Genomic DNA, 21,601 nt, shown 5'->3' with positions numbered 1-21,601 from the left:
GCATCGCACACAGCACGACACAAAGTAACGTGCAGTAAATAGTCTACAGCATATAGTCAAGCCATCGAGCATTGCCAATACATATCACTTGCATAGCATATATTACACAATAAGTACCTTGTTTGCACATTCTACTTCATAGCACATAAGTAGCACACTAGCAGTAAAAGGGTACTATGCTAACCAATGCACTTTATGTAAAGGAATTACATGTACACAGCCAATGCATATAACATAGCTTATAACACACAGCACGTGCCATGCCTATGCAGCGTACAATGCACACAGCCTGTGCGGAAACCTTAACTCGACATAACAAACACAACACACACGGCAAGCGCGGGTAGTCCGTGATGCTTCGCAGGCAAGTAGCGCACACCACACATTACATAAACATAGATACATCTACATAAATCTATAATCAATCACGATCAATCCACTGCTGGACGAGGACGCTCGAGGCCGTTGTCATCTCTCGCAATCCTGCGATGTTAACAAATCCAACCGGCGCACGCCACCTGATTTCGTCGCTCCATCTCCCCGACGGACGTTATTTCTCTGTCTCCTCTACGCCGTACCCTGCCACTCACTCCATCGCTACTTTTGCCCACCGGTCGGGGTCTCATCGAGCGACGTGTCCTGCCCAAGCCCCCTCGCTCGCTCACTTATTCTTCACAGTCAATACGGTGTTACGCAGCGTTGCACCCGAGTAACGTTCTCAAACCCACGCGTTCCTCTTCATCTCAGCGAAATTCTCAAGCGTGCATCTCTACACGCAGTACTTGTACGGCACTTGTCTATGCGTACGTTTGTTCGGCTGCTGTTCCATCTTCCTTGTTATCCATCTCAGTATTTCTGAACAGTTGTCCCATAGTTGGTGGACCGCATTGATTTAAACTCGTTATTCTTTAGACACAAAGCTGCGTTGCTTTTCAAGATCAAGTTCAGGTATTCCATCAGGAACTCTGTCTGCCTCTTTACCCAGTAAACACATGCCGATATTGGGCCACATCGCTGGTTGGAACCATTGGAACAACGTTGGCCCAACGTTCCATGTTCAAGAGGTATTCTATCACATTGATCCCAGTCTGCATTTAATAACACTCACACAGAAACCCATCAACTCAAAGAGACCCATCAACTCACACAGAGATCCGTACACTCGTACATAAACACATCAACTCACACAGAGGCCCATACACTCGTACATAAACCCATCAAATCACACAGAGACCCATACACTCGTACATAAACCCATCAACTCACACAGAGACCCGTACACTCGTACATGAACCCATACACTCAGAGGCCCATACACTCACACAGAGACTCATATACACTGGGACGGACACCCATATGCATATAAATTGTTGTGTTTTCAATTTCTCCCTCCGACAGATAATGACACTTCAATTGTTTAGCAACTGTTGGAAATGTCCTTTATTTTTTTAATAAAGTTTTTGTGGTGGTATAGGGTTCATATAAACATCGCTATAGATACGTACAGTGTATCTGTAGACTCTAAGATTACATGCAGGAAGCAAGAGCGTGCAGATTAAAAGGGGAAGTCGGTGAAGCCACGTGGCACGCTTTTGCCAAACTTATTCGCACAGCGGCATTAAGAAAACATTTTCCCCAAAACTGGATGGGCGAAATAAATGCACGGCAACGTGCGAATGCAGAAGACCTCCAATCACCCCAGATTTGACTTGTGACAATCCCTACGGTGTACCGGTGATGAACCAGCTGGAAACGGTTCGACAGCTACTCCTGTAACCTCATAAAAAGTCGGGCTCGGGATAAATCATGGGGGGGGGGGGGGGACAAAAGCCAAAGAGGTCACATACAGCAAGTTGGCGAAGCAAGCGTAGTTTGCCTGTCGGCGGGACGCTCTGCAACAGCGGAGAGAGCGATGTGTTCATGATGAAAATGTACGCGATCTAACCCATGGATGATATTGGTCGCGAAAGCCTACGTGTTCAACAGAGTGGTGTGTGTGTGTGTACCTGAGCAAGCGAATTGAAGGCTGTCCGGCAGCGATAATAGAAAATAAATGGGTGGACTCGGGCAGGTTGGGCCTCTTGATTTGAAGCTTTCATGACTGCAGGAATCCATACTCATTGGTTCTTTCGGTAAAGTCACGTAGGTAATTTTATTTTATACCTACGTGACTTTACCGGAAGAAACAAAGAGCATAGGTTGGGACTCGGCAAACATGCAAACGTTTCATATTCTTGGTTCTTTCGGTAAAGTCACGTAGAAGGGAAACAAAATTATAAAAATATAAAACAATAAAATTCTCACTATCTGCATATGAATCCCTGCAGTCACGAAAGCTTTAAATTAAAAAAAATGCAAATTTTTGCCCAGCGTTGGCATGCGGTTTGCTAAAACCGTTGTATCGACGTTCGCCTAATGTTCTCACGTGGTAGGAACGTTGGACCAACGTTGGCACGACGTTCAATGTTTACCGGGGAGTGCTTTGGAAAAGTTCAACTTGATTGTGAAAAGTAGCAAACTAATGTTCACAAAGAAGAAGTTGTATTTTGAGCCCATTCCGCTACTACTACCTGCTATGGAATGTTTCAGAAACATGGGACATCTACAAAAATATAACAATAAAACTGAACAGTTTTTCTATTTGCCAGGTAAGGCCGCACTGAGCTGTATAGCTCTTTTTCAGAAGTGACCTGGCCCCAAATGATAGCTCAACGAAGTGGCTTATCATAGCAGCCAGACACTCTAAACGCGTGATGTTGATTCTAAATCTGGAGGGAAAAACCGGAGGACACGTAGCAAAATCCAAGCGATCAGGGGGAGAAAGACACGCAAACTCCAAATATACAGCAGCAGGCGTCAGGGTCGGGCTTGAAGCCATGACCTCCTGTATACTTGGTGATGTAGTTAACATCTAAAATAAATAAAAAGTGCACAAAGAAGCATGGGGATAGGTTGATGGTTGGAGATACATTGAGAGATAGGCAGACGGAGCACGTGTATTGGAAGAACATACGCAAGTTTGCCGCATATTTCAAATGGTTAAGAAAGATGCAGGCTTGGAGGAGGAGGGAACCACCCAGGGGGAGATGGAGCAATGAAATCGGCTCGTGTTGCAGGTAGAAGGTGGATTATTATTACATCGCAGGATAGTGAAAGGTGGCAGTGGCTTCGGGAGGCCTTGATCCAGCAGTGGATGGACCATGGCTGACGATGACGATGATACTTGTAAAGGTATCGTTGTAGGCAACTGCTATGAATGCATAGCATGCTGAACTGTATGTGGACATTCTGTGGATATATTCTGCTCCTCTTTCATAATCTGTATAGCCAGCATGTTGAACTTCACAGCACGCAGCAGCGTAACAACTTTACAACACATAGCAGCACACAGTTAACACTACACATAGCAGCACACAGTTAATACTACACATAGCAGCACACAGTTAACACTACACATAGCAGCACACAGTTAACACTACACATAGCAGCACACAGTTAACACTACACATAGCAGCACACACAGTTAATACTACACATAGCAGCACACACAGTTAATACTACACATAGCAGCACACACAGTTAACACTACACATAGCAGCACACAGTTAACACTACACATAGCAGCACACAGTTAACACTACACATAGCAGCACACAGTTAACACTACACATAGCAGCACACAGTTAACACTACACATAGCAGCACACAGTTAACACTACACATAGCAGCACACAGTTAACACTACACATAGCAGCACACAGTTAACACTACACATAGCAGCACACAGTTAACACTACACATAGCAGCACACAGTTAACACTACACATAGCAGCACACAGTTAACACTACACATAGCAGCACACAGTTAACACTACACATAGCAGCACACAGTTAACACTACACATAGCAGCACACACAGTTAATACTACACATAGCAGCACACACAGTTAATACTACACATAGCAGCACACACAGTTAATACTACACATAGCAGCACACACAGTTAATACTACACATAGCAGCACACAGTTAACACTACACATAGCAGCACACAGTTAACACTACACATAGCAGCAGCACACAGTTAATACTACACATAGCAGCACACACACAGTTAATACTACACATAGCAGCACACACAGTTAATACTAGACATAGCAGCGCACAATTAATACTACACATAGCACAATTAATACTACACATAGCACAATTAATACTACACATAGCAGCACACAATTTACACTACACATAGCAGAACACAGTTAACACTACACATAGCAGCACACAGTTAACGCTATACATAGCAAGCACACAGTTAACTTGACACATAGCAGCACAAAGTTAATACTACAAATAGCAGCACACACAGTTTACACTACACATAGCACACAGTTAACACTACACACAGCAGCACACACAGTTAATGCTACACATAGCAGCACACAGTTAATACTACACATAGCAGCACATAGTTTACACTACACATAGCAGCACACAGTTAATACTACACATAGCAGCACACAGTTTACACTACACATAGCAGCACACAGTTAATACTACACATAGCAGCACATAGTTAACACTACACATAGCAGCACGCACAGTTAACACTACACATAGCAGCACACACAGTTAACACTGCACATAGCAGCACACAGTTAATACTACACATAGCAGCACACAGTTAACACTACACTTAGCAGCACACACAATTAACACTACACATAGCACACACAATTAATATTACACATAGCAGCACACACAGTTAATACTACACATAGCAGCACAAACAGTTAATACTATACATAGCAGCATACACAATTAACACTACACATAGCAGCACACACAGTTAATACTACACATAGCAGCACACACACAGTTAACACTACACATAGCAGCACACACAGTTAATACTACACATAGCAGCACACAGTTTACACTACACATAGCAGCACACAAACAGTTAACACTACACATAGCAGCGCACACACAGTTAACACTACACATAGCAGCACACAGTTAACGCTACACATAGCACACAGTTTACACTACACATAGCAGCACACACAGTTAATACTACACATAGCAGCACACAGTTAACACTACACACAGCAGCACACACAGTTTACACTGCACATAGCAGCACACAGTTAATACTACACATAGTAGCACACACACAGTTAACACTACACTTAGCAGCACACACACAGTTAACACTACACTTAGCAGCACACACAGTTAATACTACACATAGCAGCACACAGTTACTACTACACATAGCACACAGTTTACACTACACATAACAGCACAGTTTACACTACACACAGCAGCACACACAGTTAATGCTACACATAGCAGCACACAGTTACTACTACACATAGCACACAGTTTACACTACACATAGCAGCACACACAGTTAATACTACACATAGCAGCACACACAGTTAATACTACACATAGCAGCACACACAGTTAAAACTACACATAGCAGCAAACACAGTTAATACTACACATAGCAGCACACAGTTAACACTACACATAGCAGCACACAGTTATCACTACACATATCAGCACACACAGTTAACACTACACATAGCAGCACACACAGTTAACACTACACATAGCAGCACACACAGTTTACACTACACACAGCAGCACACACAGTTAACACTACACATAGCAGCACACAGTTAACACTATACATAGCAGCACACAGTTAACGCTGCACATAGCAGCACACACAGTTAACGCTACACATAGCAGCACACATTTAACACTACACATAGCACACACAGTTAACACTACACATAGCAGCACACAGTTAACACTACACATAGCAGCACACACAGTTTACACTACACATAGCAGCACACACAGTTAACACTACACATAGCAGCACACAGTTAACACTATACATAGCAGCACACACAGTTAACGCTACACATAGCAACACAGTTAACACTACACATAGCAGCACACAGTTAACACTATACATAGCAGCACACACAGTTTACACTACACATAGCAGCACACACAGTTAACACTACACATAGCAGCACACAGTTAACACTATACATAGCAGCACACACAGTTAACGCTACACATAGCAGCACACACAGTTAACGCTACACATAGCAACACAGTTTACACTACACATAGCAGCACACACAGTTAATACTACACATAGCAGCACACACAGTTAACACTACACATAGCAGCACACAGTTAACACTACACAGCAGCACACACACAGTTTACACTACACATAGCAGCACACATACAGCTTACACTGCACATCGCAGCACACAGTTAATACCACACATAGCCTCACACAGTTTACACTACACACAGCAGCACACACAGTTTACACTGCACATAGCAGCACACAGTTAATACTACACATAGCAGAACACACACAGTTAACACTACACTTAGCAGCACACATAGTTAATACTACACATAGCAGCACACACAGTTAATACTACACATAGCAGCATACACAGTTAATACTACACATAGCAGCACAAACAGGTAATACTATACATAGCAGCACACACAGTTAAAAATACACATAGCAGCACACACAGTTAATACTACACATAGCAGCACACAGTTAACACTACACATAGCAGCACACACAGTTTACACTACACATAGCAGCACACACAGTTAACACTACACATAGCAGCACACACAGTTAACACTACACATAGCAGCACACACAGTTTACACTACACACAGCAGCACACACAGTTAACACTACACATAGCAGCACACAGTTAACACTATACATAGCAGCACACAGTTAACGCTGCACATAGCAGCACACACAGTTAACGCTACACATAGCAGCACACAGTTAACACTACACATAGCACACACAGTTAACACTACACATAGCAGCACACAGTTAACACTACACATAGCAGCACACACAGTTTACACTACACATAGCAGCACACACAGTTAACACTATACATAGCAGCACACACAGTTAACGCCACACATAGCAGCACACACAGTTAACGCTACACATAGCAACATAGTTTACACTACACATAGCAGCACACACAGTTAATACTACACATAGTAGCACACAGTTAACACTACATATAGTAGCACACAGTTAACACTACACATAGCAGCACGCAGTTAACACTACACAGCAGCACACACACAGTTTACACTACACATAGCAGCACACATACAGCTTACACTGCACATCGCAGCACACAGTTAATACCACACATAGCAGCACACACAGTTAACGCTACACATAGCAACACAGTTTACACTACACATAGCAGCACACACAGTTAATACTACACATAGTAGCACACAGTTAACACTACATATAGTAGCACACAGTTAACACTACACATAGCAGCACGCAGTTAACACTACACAGCAGCACACACACAGTTTACACTACACACAGCAGCACATACAGTTTACACTACACATAGCAGCACACAGTTAACACTACACATAGCAGCACACACAGTTAACGCTACACATAGCAACACAGTTTACACTACACATAGCAGCACACACAGTGAACACTACACATAGCAGCACACACAGTTAATAATACACATAGCACACACAGAGTTAACACTACACTTAGCAGCACACACACAGTTAACACTACACATAGCAGCACACACAGTTAATAATACACATAGCACACACACAGTTAACACCACACTTAGCAGCACACACAGAGTTAACACTACGCATAGCAACACAGTTTACACTACACACAGCACACACAATTAACACTACACATAGCAGCACACAGTTAACACTACACATAGCAGCACACAGTTAACACTACACATAGCAGCACACAGTTAACACTGCACATAGCAGCACACAGTTAACACTACACTTAGCAGCACACACAGTTAACACTACACTTAGCAGCACACACAGTTAACACTACACATAGCAGCACACACACAGTTAATACTACACATAGCAGCACAAACAGTTAATACTATACATAGCAGCACACACAGTTAAAACTACACATAGCAGCACACACAGTTAATACTACACATAGCAGCACACAGTTAACACTACACATAGCAGCACACACAGTTTACACTACACACAGCAGCACACACGGTTAACACTACACATAGCAGCACACAGTTAACACTATACATAGCAGCACACAGTTAACGCTACACATAGCAGCACACACACAGTTAACACTACACATAGCAGCACACACAGTTAATAATACACATAGCACACACACAGTTAACACTACACATAGCAGCGCACACACAGTTAACACTACACATAGCAGCACACAGTTAACACTACACATAGCAGCACACACTTAACACTACACATAGCAGCACACACAGTTAACACTACACATAGCAGCACACACAGTTAACACTACACATAGCAAGCACACAGTTAACACTACACATAGCAGCACACAGTTAATACTACACATAGCACACAGTTTACACTACACATAGCAGCACATAGTTAACACTACACATAGCAGCACACAGTTAACACTACACATGGCAACACAGTTTACACTACACATAGCAGCACACAGTTAACACTACACATAGTAGCGTACATAGCCTACAGTGTAACATTTCGCTAGTGCTCAGAGCTGGCTATATCGTGCACATAGCATGACTAAATAGCCTGCAAATATGAACAAATAGCTGACAATATATCTCAAACATGTTTTTAACATAGCACATATTCAGCACACATATCATGGTATGCTATAAAGTGTATACAATGGTATTGTACATAGCCAGAGGGTAAAACGTGCAATATGTATTGTACATAGCCAGAGGGTAAAAAGTACAATATGTATTGCAGAGGCAGGCTGTCAAGGCCAGCAAGGCCTTCTCTGCTGGTCTAGAAGCAAAAATTATAGTTTTATAATTTAATATATTTACATTAATGCTATATGCATTTTACAAAGTTCGTTCCCATCAGTCTATTAAGGTCATTTCATTGCTACGCTCTACCTCCGTTGCGCTGCTTACAGTGCAGCTCATATAATTTAGAGCTTTTATACAATCAGATTTTCCACCTGTGCTGTCTCTGCCTCTCCGGGTGAAAAATCGACCCTGAGGCCTTCAGAATGTCGAGTGAATCCCCTCTGCTGTTGAAGCAAATGGGGACGATGTTGTTGATGGTAATCTTCTTTAACCAATCAGATGTCGAGTTTGCCATGGTGGGCGTGTCCTTTGACACGCTGGAGCCTTCTAGCTGGCCTAGCCGCCTACATTAGCCTTGTTCGTGTGGCGTGCTAACCGAAGTAAAACTAGCTAGCACGTAATGTAGCATAATCTTAAGATTCATTTAAACTTTCTTTCGTGACGTTTATAATTTTAGATGTAGTGCTTTAGATTTTCTGATTATGTTATACGGAATTTTTGCTTGCTTGGTGATCGTATGAGTAAATGTGACCGGTTGTTGTGGATTCTAGATTTGAAGCTTTCGTGACTGCAAGGATCCATACTCTTTGGTTCTATTCGATAAAGTCACGTAGGTAAAAAATAAAACAACAAAAATCGCGACGTTTCGGCCACAACGCAAGTGGCCTTCATCAGGTGAAGGGACCGGACTGTCCAGAGGACAGACCTGAAGAAGGCCACTTGTGTTGTGGCCAAAACGTCGTGATTTTTGTTGTTTTATTTTTTACCTACGTGACTTTACCGAATAGAACCAAAGAGTAGGGTTGTTGTGGGTTTGTTCTTGTTTCTTTGGCAATGACATTGATGTGGGCTATGCGATGTCTATTTGTGATGCAGCATCCTGTCAAACTGCGTAATAGTGGTACATCCTTCATGGTTTCAGTCACCAATGTATTCATGTCTCTGCAATGAGTGTATTGTAACTCTCATAGGTGTTGAGCCTCGTGTTAAATCACTTCATTCCACTCGATAAAGGTTAATGTCACTGTGAATATGGGGATGGCTACGTCGAATGACAATAGCCTCTAGCCCTAATGTCGTGGTGAGGTTATTCGTAGTCGGTTTAATTGCGGGAGGATATCACTGTAGGCCTCGGTGTAAAACAACACGGCCCGCCACCCATGTATTGCGAAGACAAAGTCTACTAACATAGACCATACAAAACACACAGCCAGTATACACTGTAGCTATAACAACACACAGCCAGCACACTACATGGCTATATGCACATAGCCAGGATACCGAACATAGCAGCACAGAGTACATTAATAACACGTGGCTGGTGTACATGGTGTAACATATAGCTAACAGCATTATACTGGCTCGTGGACACAGCTGATCAATGTGTACTACAGCTGATCAATGTGTACTACAGCTGATCAATGTGTACTACAGCTGATCAATGTGTACTACAGCTGATCAATGTGTACTACAGCTGATCAATGTGTGCTACAGCTGATCAATGTGTACTACAGCTGATCAGTGTGTACTACAGCTGATCAATGTGTACTACAGCTGATCAATGAGCCTGCTCACATAGTGGACACAATACAACACGTCATGTAGTTAACATAGCCAGCACCCAACATAGCATACAGGGTAAACGGGTAATACTACTACTACTACTTAGCCAGTGAACAGAGCTGTTCAATATAACATAGGTAATAAAAGGTAACCTGAAAACATAGGTAACACATAATATTGTCAGTGTGCTCATCTAGCCAACAGCACATAGCCAACAGTAAATTTGCAGTACTAAATAATACATAGCTAGAGAATACAGCTCAACATGTCCTGTAACACTGTATAGTTAACACAAAGCTTGAATGACGTAAACATAGCTAACATATAGCACACAGAACATAGTGCGTGTATTGTATAAAACAGTTCACGGATCTCAACATAGAGCAGCATAGCCAGCTAAACAGCACGCACCTTCATAATAGCGGATCATATAACATTACTATTTTAGATGTAACACACAGCCATTCTACACGCACTATAATCACACACAGCACAAGGCCAATAGGCAGACAGTACAGTAGTGTTATATATAGCCAATGTACAGATAGTAGTGCTATACATAGCACGCAGCCAGTGTACATACAGCATGAACACACGGGGTAGCTATCAGACACACAGCACATTACACGCAATACATAGCCAGTGTACATACAGCATTAACACACGGGGTAGCTATCAGACACACAGCACATTATACACAATACATAGCCAGTGTACAGACAGCATTAACACACGGGGTAGCTATCAGACACACAGCACATTACACACAATACATAGCCAGTGTACATACAGCATTAACACATGGGGTAGCTATCAGACACACAGCACATTATACACAATACATAGCCAGTGTACAGACAGCATTAACACACGGGGTAGCTATCAGACACACAGCACATTACACACAATACATAGCCAGTGTACATACAGCATTAACACACGGGGTAGCTATCAGACACACAGCACATTACACACAATACATAGCCAGTGTACATACAGCATTAACACACGGGGTAGCTATCAGACACACAGCACATTACACACAATACATAGCCAGTGTACAGACAGCATTAACACACGGGGTAGCTATCAGACACACAGCACATTACACACAATACATAGCCAGTGTACATACAGCATTAACACATGGGGTAGCTATCAGACACACAGCACATTATACACAATACATAGCCAGTGTACAGACAGCATTAACACACGGGGTAGCTATCAGACACACAGCACATTACACACAATACATAGCCAGTGTACATACAGCATTAACACATGGGGTAGCTATCAGACACACAGCACATTACACACAATACATAGCCAGTGTACATACAGCATTAACACACGGGGTAGCTATCAGACACACAGCACATTACACACAATACATAGCCAGTGTACATACAGCATGAACACATGGGGTAGCTATCAGACACACAGCACATTACACACAATACATAGCCAGTGTACATACAGCATTAACACATGGGGTAGCTATCAGACACACAGCACATTACACACAATACATAGCCAGTGTACATACAGTATTAACACATGGGGTAGCTATCAGACACACAGTACATTGCACACAATACATAGCCAGTGTACATACAGCATTAACACACGGGGTAGCTATCAGACACAGCACATTACACACAATACATAGCCAGTGTACATAGAGCATTAACACATGGGGTAGCTATCAGACACACAGCACATTACATACAATACAACTTAGCCAGTGTACATACAGCATGAACACATGGGGTAGCTATCAGACACACAGCACATTACACACAATACATAGCCAGTGTACATACAGCATGAACACATGGGGTAGCTATCAGCCACAGTACATTACATAGTACATAGCCAGTGTATAGCCATAGTATTAACAGGGCATAGCTATCACACACACAGCACATACATCATATACAGCCAGTTGTACACATGATTAACGCATGAAATTGACATCAGATACACAGCACAGAATACGTAAACATATCCAGTCTAGACACACCGCTATACATAGCACACCGCCTGCAGCCACATCATGAACACATGGCATAGCTGACACACACACGTGGCATAGCCGACACAAGCACGTACCATATCCGACACAAGCACGTACCATAGCCGTGTAGTTAGTCCTGGCGAACAGCTTGCGCCCTTGACTTCATTTAGTCTCCTGTGACAACTGGCAAGTTGCGTGCAACTTTATCAACCTGCGTCGTATGCTAGTGCTATGACGCGCGTTGTGTTTGCTGTGACACGTGTGCGTTACTACACGTGCTGTGCGCGCGCGCTTAAGACACGTGTGTCATGTATGTAGTAGCTCAAGACGTGTCAGTGTGTGTGTGTGTGTTAGCTACGACTACACGTGTGTGTCATGTATGTAGTTGCCCACGACGTGTCAGTGTGTGTGTTAGCTACGACTACACGCGTGTGTCATGTATGTAGTAGCCCACGACCTGTCAGTATGTGTGTGTGTTAGCTACGACTACACGCGTGTGTCATGTATGTAGTCTAGAGCATCGTGGTAGAGTCCTGCACCGACTCGGCGACTAACATGGAGGTGCCCAGGGTGTACACAAGTCAGCGTGCAGGTCGAGGAGCTAACGACAAAGTTACAGTGCTGCAGCAGCAACAACAGCAGCCCATCACGGTGAGAGCGTGAGCAGCAGTCGCAGGCTGTGCTTCAGGCACTTGGCGCTCGCCCTCACACAGACCTGCCGAATGCTTTCCAAGCTGAGCCCGACGCCACGCCCCCTCCCTCCCTCCCTCCCCTCGCTCTCTCCCCTCTCTCCCTATCCCCTCTCTCTCTCCACACGCTCTCCCCTCTATCCCCTCTCTCTCCACACGCTATCCCCTCTCTCTCCACACGCTCTCCCCTCTCTCTATCCCCCACGCTCTCTCCACACGCTCTCTCTATCCCCTCTCCCTATCCCCTCTCTCCCCGCTCTCTCTCTCCCCGCGTGTGTCTCTGTGTGTCCGTGTCCGCTGTTCGCTAACAGCTCTTGCCCCAACAGTCTGCGCAGCCTATGCGGGCTCTCTTTGTCTTTGTTGCGGTGGAGCGGTGGCGCTGTTGTTATCGCACTGCGGCGCTGCGAACCCCGGGCAGCCCGAGTTCGACTCCCGCTCACGGTCAACGTCAACGCCGCGGATATCTGAACCGGTCCTGGGCCCTCCCCCTAGGTCGACTCGGCCTCAAATGAGTACCTGGTGCGATGTGTAAACATCGCCACTAGGGAGACAAAGGCGGCCGGGCGTGGTGCTGGCAACCCACCCCATCGTGTGTCGTGCCCGGCCTCAATAGGCGCTGCTCGCTAACAGCACTTGCCCCTACAGTCTGTTACAGGCTACACGGGGGAACTTTGTCTTTGTGTCTGCGTGTACTCCCCCGCCCTGCGTCTCTTTCCCGCTGTGTGTGTACAGTACCTTGTGTACAGTACCTTGTGTGTGTGTGTCTCACACCCTGTGTGTGTGTGTCACACCCTGTCTGTGTGTGTGTCTCACACCCTGTCTGTGTGTGTGTCTCACACCCTGTGTGTGTGTCTCGCACCCTGTGTGTGTGTGTCTCACACCCTGTGTGTGTGTGTCTCACACCCTGTGTGTGTGTGTGTCTCACACCCTGTGTGTGTGTGTCTCACACCCTGTGTGTGTGTGTCTCACACCCTGTGTGTGTGTGTGTGTCACACCCTGTGTGTGTGTCTCACACCCTGTGTGTGTGTGTCTCGCACCCTGTGTGTGTGTCTTGCACCCTGTGTGTGTGTCTCACACCCTGTGTGTGTGTGTCTCACACCCTGTGTGTGTGTGTGTCTCACACCCTGTGTGTGTGTGTCTCACACCCTGTGTGTGTGTGTCTCACACCCTGTGTGTGTGTGTGTCTCACACCCTGTGTGTGTGTGTCTCACACCCTGTGTGTGTGTGTGTCTCACACCCTGTGTGTGTGCGTCTCACACCCTGTGTGTGTGCATCTCACACCCTGTGTGTGTGTGTCTCACACCCTGTGTGTGTGTCTCACACCCTGTGTGTGTGTCTCACACCCTGGGTGTTTGTCTCTCACACCCTGTGTGTGTCTCTCACACCCTGTGTGTGTCTCTCCCACCCTGTGTGTCTCCCACCCTGTGTTTCTCACACCCTGTGTCTCTCACACTGTGTGTGTCTCTCACACCCTGTGTCTCTCATACCCTGTGTCTCACACACTGTGTGTCTCTCACACCCTGTGTCTCTCCCACCCTGTGTCTCACACACTGTGTCTCACACACTGTGTGTCTCTCACACCCTGTGTCTCTCACACCCTGTGTCTCTCCCACCCTGTGTCTCACACACTGTGTCTCTCACACTGTGTGTGTCTCACATCCTGTGTGTCTCTCACACCCTGTGTGTCTCCCACCCTGTGTCTCTCACACCCTGTGTCTCTCATAGCCTGTCTCACACACCCTGTGTCTCTCACACCCTGTGTCTCACACACTGTGTGTGTCTCTCATACCCTGTGTCTCTCATACCCTGTGTCTCACACACTGTGTGTCTCACACCCTGTGTCTCTCATACCCTGTGTCTCTCACACACTGTGTGTGTGTCTCACACACACACAGTGTCTCACACACACACAGTGTGTGTCTCACACACACACATGTCTCCGTGTGTTTCACCCAGTGGGGAGTGGTGCTGTAGTGGTTAGCGCTACGCTGCACTACGAACCTGGCGACCCGAGTTCGATTCCCGCTCACGGCCAACAGCAGTGACGATTATCTGAACCGGTCCGGGGCCTCCCCTAGGTCAACTCAGCCTCAAATGAGTACCTGGTGCGGTGTGTAGACATCGCCACTGGGGAGACAAAGGCGGCCGGGCGTGGTGCTGGCCATCCACCCCCACGTGTGACGTTCAGTTTTTTTTTGTTTTTTCAGTTTATTTATTTTGTTATAGCCCTGTGAGCCATTCGGCTCTTGAATTGGGTGCAACCACAACAAACAAAAAAACAAAAACATGAACAAGAAAAACATCTTAAAGTGACTATGTGGCTGTGCAAACAGAAAATCCAGGAAAAAAAATATCAAAATATTCCTGAAAAAGCACCGTACACCAACGCTGTGTGCAAACATCCCAAACAACAACCACAAGACAAATTAGATTAAGGCCATCAGTCTAACTCCGTACTACAACAACAACCAACATGGCCAAACCAAAAAACTTTTCGAAATCACCAAAATAAAGCCATAAATGTAATGTAACAGTGATCAGAGGGACTGTGACCGTATAACACACAGACTGCGTATAACGCACAGACTGTATAACGCACAGACTGTGACACACAAGACTGTGTATAACACACAGACTATGTATAACACATACTGTGTATAACATAGACTGTGTATAACACACAGACTGTGTGTATAACACACAGACTGTGTGTATAACACACAGTCTGTGTGTTATAACACACAGTCTGTGTGTGTATAACACACACAGACTGTGTGTATAACACAGACTGTGACATACAGACTGTGTATAACACAATGTATAACACACTGTGTATAACACACAGACTGTGTATAACATAGACTTTGTATAACATAGACTGTGTATAACACACAGACTGTGTATAACACAGACTGTGTATAACACAATACTGTGTATAACACAGACTGTGTATAACACAGAGACTGTGTGTATAAGACACAGACTGTGTGTATACCACAGACTGTGTATAACACACAGTCTGTGTTATACCTGGTGTGTTATACAGACTATAACAGACTGTATAACACAGACTGTGTGTTATACACACAGTCTGTGTGTATAACACACAGACTGTGTGTTATACAAGTCTGTGTGTATAACACATACTGTGTATAACACACAGACTGTGTAACACAGACTGTGTGTATAAGACACAGACTGTGTATACCACAGACTGTGTATAACACACAGTCTGTGTTATACCTGGTGTGTTATACAGACTATAACAGACTGTATAACACAGACTGTGTGTTATACACACAGTCTGTGTGTATAACACACAGACTGTGTGTTATATACACAGTCTGTGTGGTATAACACACAGTGTATAACATAGACTGTGTATCACATAGACTGTATAACACAGACTGTGACACACAGACTGTATAACACAGACTGTGTATAACATAGACTGTGTGTAACACACAGACTGTGTGTATAACACAGACTGCGTATAACACAGAGACTGTATAACACACAGACTGCGTATAACACACATACTGTGTATAACACTCAGATTGTGTATAACACACAGACTGTGTATAACACACAGACTGCGTATAACACACAGACTGTGTATAACACTCAGACTGTGTATAACACACAGACTGTGTATAACACAGACTGCGTATAACACAGAGACTGTATAACACACAGACTGCGTACAACACACAGACTGTGTATAACACTCAGACTGTGTGTAACACACAGACTGTGTGTATAACACAGACTGTGTATAACACAGACTGTATAACACACAGACTGTGTATAACACACAGACTGTGCGTATAAGACACAGACTGTGTATAACACAGACTGTATAACACAGACTGTGTATAACACAATGTATAACACAGACTGTGTATAACACACAGACTGTGTATAACATACAGACTGTATTATACACAGACTGTGTATAACACAGACTGTGTATAACACATACTGTGTATAACACAATACTGTGTATAACACACAGACTGTGTGTATAACATACAGACTGTGTATAACACACAGACTGTGTGTATAACCTACAGACTGTATAACACACACGCAATGAATAGGCTTCCGATTCAATAGCCTAGACACGCACATAGCTTGCACACTGCAGTGAGAACATAAATTACTATTATTGATTACCCACTCCCCCACCCCCCACACCCTCCCTCATCCCCCCACACCCTCCCTCATCCCCCCACACCCCCCACACCCTCCCTCATCCCCCCACACCCCCCACACCCTCCCCCACTCCCCGCACACCCTCCCCCACCCCTCACTCCCACCCCCACTCCCTCCCCCATCCCCCCCACCTCCCCCATCCCCCCGCACCCCGCCCCCTCCCCCCAAAAGCCGCAGAGATTGACAACTCAACAATTGCATCCTGAATGAGATGAAAGCAACAACTCAACTTAGCACGACTCTATCCAGGAAACGTTGCCGGGTTGTTGTTTAGTAAATAAGCTCCGTCGTATTTTCCCGATTTTAGGACGCACTTAATTCCCCTTCTTCAGCACTTTAATTAAATGTAAGCAAGTGTTGGTTGGGGGAGGAGAGGGAGTCTGAAATGTTTGTGTAATTCACACAAACATTATGAGACTTCTTATAATCTGGAGTCCACGGTTGTGTGTAACAATCGTGACGCCACGGGTAGCATTCAACTTCTGGATTGAAGGCCTCTCGCCACCCTTCCCGAGGGTTGGTCTCGGTGGGGGTGGTAACAGCATTGACCATACTTCACCACACTGGCACAGTGCATTGTCGTGAGAACAATAGCGGAATGTGCCCGCGTCTGCTGCTGAGCAGCACCAGTGCCGGATTAAGCTAGTGCGGGGCCTGTAGCAGCATGCGATGTTATGAAGGGGCCATAGATAAAATACAAACATAAATATTAAAACACACATTTTTACTTGCATAGTAAAGCTATTGTATTTTGTTTTTGCTATACAGCCAGATAATAAGACAAATCGGAAACCTTAAAAACGCAGTCGTCCATAAAAGTTGAAGGCGGTATAGTACTATAGTAATAGAGCAAGTGCAGAATCACTGAACCGGATTGATAGCTTGAAAGCATTTAGCGCGGGGCCCTTGAAAGTGCGGAGCCCGTAAGCAGTAGCTACATTTGTAGTTACCACATAGTAGCTACTACATATGATGCACATATGATGCAGCTACTGTTGTTGCTACCAGGATAATCCGGCACCGAGTCGCACGGCCGTGACAAACCCGCCCATCGTGCACGGTGGTAGCCCATCCAAGGACTCGCCAGACTCAACGCGTGCTTAGCTTGTGAGACGTGACGGGCATCAGTCGCCTTCAGGGTGATGTGGCCATTGGGCATCCAGGTAAGGCCCACTGAGCTACGTGTGACCCGGCCACAAATGATAGGTCAGCGAAGTTGCTTATCACGTGGACAATTGATAGTAGCCGAACACTCTAAACGCGTGATGATGATTCTGAATGTGGAGGGAAAAACCCCTAAGGACCCGGAGAAAAATCCACGCGGCTACGGAAAAAGAGAAAGAGACACCGCAAACTCCAAATACACAGCAGCAGGGGGGTCAGGGTCAGGGTCGAACGATCTCCTGTATACCAGGCAAGGTAGTTGACATCTCACCACCGCAGCTCCCAGTAAGGTCCTGGTTGGGACGCATCGGCAATTTTATTCTGCCAAACATCCAGAATCCTAGGGGGGGGGGGGGGCACGAGAGAGCCCGGAGAAAACAAACAATAGCGACCTACTTGCTGTACTGCATCATACAGATACTGCGTGGCCTGCACCGGTGATGCACCAATGTGTGTGTGTGTGTGTCGTGTTCAAACATACACGCAGTGCAAAAAAGTCAATCGCCATTGCTGGAAGACATGTCCAGCGGTGTGCAGTATTACCCGGATTATGTTAACTTACCAAAATCAGAACCGAACCGGCCACATTTATCAAACAAAAGCATTGCCACCCCCTCCACCACCTCCTCCACCTCTCCCCCCCCAAAAAAAATAATTTGTGAGGTCTGGGAACGAGAAAACAAACCCAGTGCTGTATTTGCAACGGCGCAGTATTTGCTACAACAACAAAACATCCATAATATAGTTTTTTTCGTGTTAGATCGCGTAAATATATAAATGTGTCATTAAACCCACCACCACCCGACGCAGCCAATCGGTGAGGTTTGTCGCGTCAGCTGAACGTGGCAATTCGATACCAGTGGAAACCCATGGATTTCCTCTCCAACACACCGCTGTGGGTTTAACGACACATTTATATTTACGCGATATAACCACCCCAAAAAACTATATTATTGATTATATTGATCGCTAAAGCCTACTACGGGTTAAAATACAAAAAAACAACCCCAATGGGAAATTTTGATTTAAAGCTTTCGTGACTGCAGTGATTCATATTATTGGTTCTTTCGGTAAAGTCACGTTGAAGGGAAACAATAAAATAATAAAATATATATTTTAAATATATTTTTTATATATATGTTTTATATATTTTATTGTTTCCCTTCAACGTGACTTTACCGAAAGAACCAATAATATGAACCCCAATGGGGTTTTTTTTTTTAGCGCTGACAGCTTTCCCGTCGCCCGCCCGGTCCTGCGAGATTTAAATACTCCCACGAATAAAACCGCGTGTTGCAAAGCGTTACATAACCCACGGGTTCTGGGCATGTGTTTGTCTTTCTCCAAAATGTAATTCGTACGAAGCGCCTCGCTTAGCGTAAGTGGACGTTGCCGTAAGCTACCGGCGCTGCGATGTCGTGCGCAGTATCGATTGCTGCACCGAATTTGTACGGCGTTGTGCATCATGATGTGGGAAAGGGACATGAATGATTGTGCAGGGTGAGAGCCATGTTATAGATAGACCCATTAAAGTAATGATCACAAACTACGGATGAAGCACTTCATTGCAAAGCCACCAAATCTGAATGCACTCGTTTGAAATGTGTTGAACCAAAAAAAAATCTACGTCCACTTCGTCCGGCATAGCTTTGAACAATCCTGCAGACAGTCACTGGCTGAGTCTAAAGCTCTCAAATGGGTCGCTAAGAGATTGACGGGGGGGGTCGCCTGTTAATGGATCACCCTGTACCCATATGCGGTCAATTACATTAATCGGAATTCCACTGTTACGGAAAATACACAAGAAACACAACATGACTATCACACACGTTAACTATTGCTATTTTTATGTTACCAGGTGAGGCCTGCCGAGCTATGTAGCTCGTTTTCAGAAGCGAGCTGGCCACAAATGATAGCTCAACGAAGTGGCTTCTCACGTGGAAACTTATAGCAGCCAAAATACTCTAAAGGCACGGCTCTAAATGTGGAGGGAAAACCCGGAGGACCCGGAGAAAAATCTACACAACCAGGGGAAGAGAGAGACACGTAAACTCCAAATATACAGCAGCAGCAGCAGGCTTCAGGGTCGGGATCTAACCCACGACCTCCTGTGTACCGGCGAGGTAGTCAACATCTCCTAGCCACCGTGATGATGACGATCAGAGAGAGAGACACACACTCCAGATATACAGCAGCAGCAGCAGGCTTCAGGGTCGGGATCTAACCCACGACCTCCTGTGTACCAGGCGAGGTAGTCAACATCTAGCCACCGTGATTATGACGATCAGAGAGAGAGACACAAACTCCAAATATACAGCAGCAGGCTTCAGGGTCGGGATCTAACCCACGACGACCTCCTGTGTACAAGGCGAGGTCGTTAACATCTCCTAGCCACCGTGGCAGCGTCCTCGCCTGTTGATGTTCTCAAAGAACGCGGCCGGCCGGGTTGGTGCGATCCACACGCAATAAAAACCCAACCCTCACCAACCAAATTCCATCGCCTTGTAGGAACGAATAAACGCGTCTTGCTCTGATCTCGTAATTTCCGTGACCGTGCAAGCCGCCGCCGCCACCACCGCCACCGCGCGCGTGCCGCTCGCCGTGAACTTGAAGCTCGCGGCCTCCGCCTCGTGGTCGGTGTCAGGATAACTCGAAGTCGTCATCAATCGGCATCTTTCGTGGGGAACATAAGTAAAGGAATAACTGTCGATCGAATTCACTTATAAGTAGAACAATTAGTAAGTAAACAGAAGCATCGCTGAGTCTGTACAACAGAAAAGCCGTTTCCACTGCCAAAGGAGAAATTGTACAATGTTAGACAGAGCCAGTCGAGGTCGAAACGCTGATTGGCTGAGGACACAACTCAGCCCCGCTTTACAAGCGCTCCGATTGGCCGAAATTGGCGCCACCACGTGCACAGCATAAACACGTGACCGTTAGTCACAATGTTAACCATAGCGGAGGGGGGGGGGTCCTATAGGAAGCGAAACGTTCACCGACAAACCGTGAACGGATGTCACTGT

General features: G+C 45.2%; 1 protein-coding gene and 1 long non-coding RNA gene across 8 annotated transcripts in view; one reads left to right on the top strand and one right to left on the bottom strand.

The window, feature by feature from the left end:
- LOC116951837 (nuclear factor 1 A-type-like) overlaps window positions 1–13,268 on the bottom strand; it is a 111,371-nt gene extending 98,103 nt beyond the window's left edge. For 3 of the 6 annotated variants that reach the window (XM_032970606.2, XM_032970607.2, XM_032970610.2), the window contains exon 1: window positions 12,628–13,268. In XM_032970606.2, coding sequence (XP_032826497.2) covers window positions 12,628–12,630 — 3 coding nt within the window. In that variant the 5' untranslated portion in view covers window positions 12,631–13,268. Of the gene's footprint in view, window positions 1–518; window positions 3,466–12,605 lie in introns of those variants that run through there. The other 3 variants (XM_032970612.2, XM_032970611.2, XM_032970608.2) reach the window with 3 other exon arrangements.
- LOC116951839 (uncharacterized) overlaps window positions 1–21,601 on the top strand; it is a 43,182-nt gene that overhangs the window by 12,452 nt on the left and 9,129 nt on the right. The gene's annotated exons all lie outside the window — the stretch shown is intronic.

This window comes from Petromyzon marinus, chromosome 44 (assembly GCF_048934315.1).
Source record: "Petromyzon marinus isolate PM22_M1 ecotype Great Lakes invasive population chromosome 44, UKy_Petmar_22M1.pri1.0, whole genome shotgun sequence".
NCBI lineage: Eukaryota > Metazoa > Chordata > Hyperoartia > Petromyzontiformes > Petromyzontidae > Petromyzon > Petromyzon marinus.
This window is presented reverse-complemented; position numbering and strand designations above follow the sequence as displayed.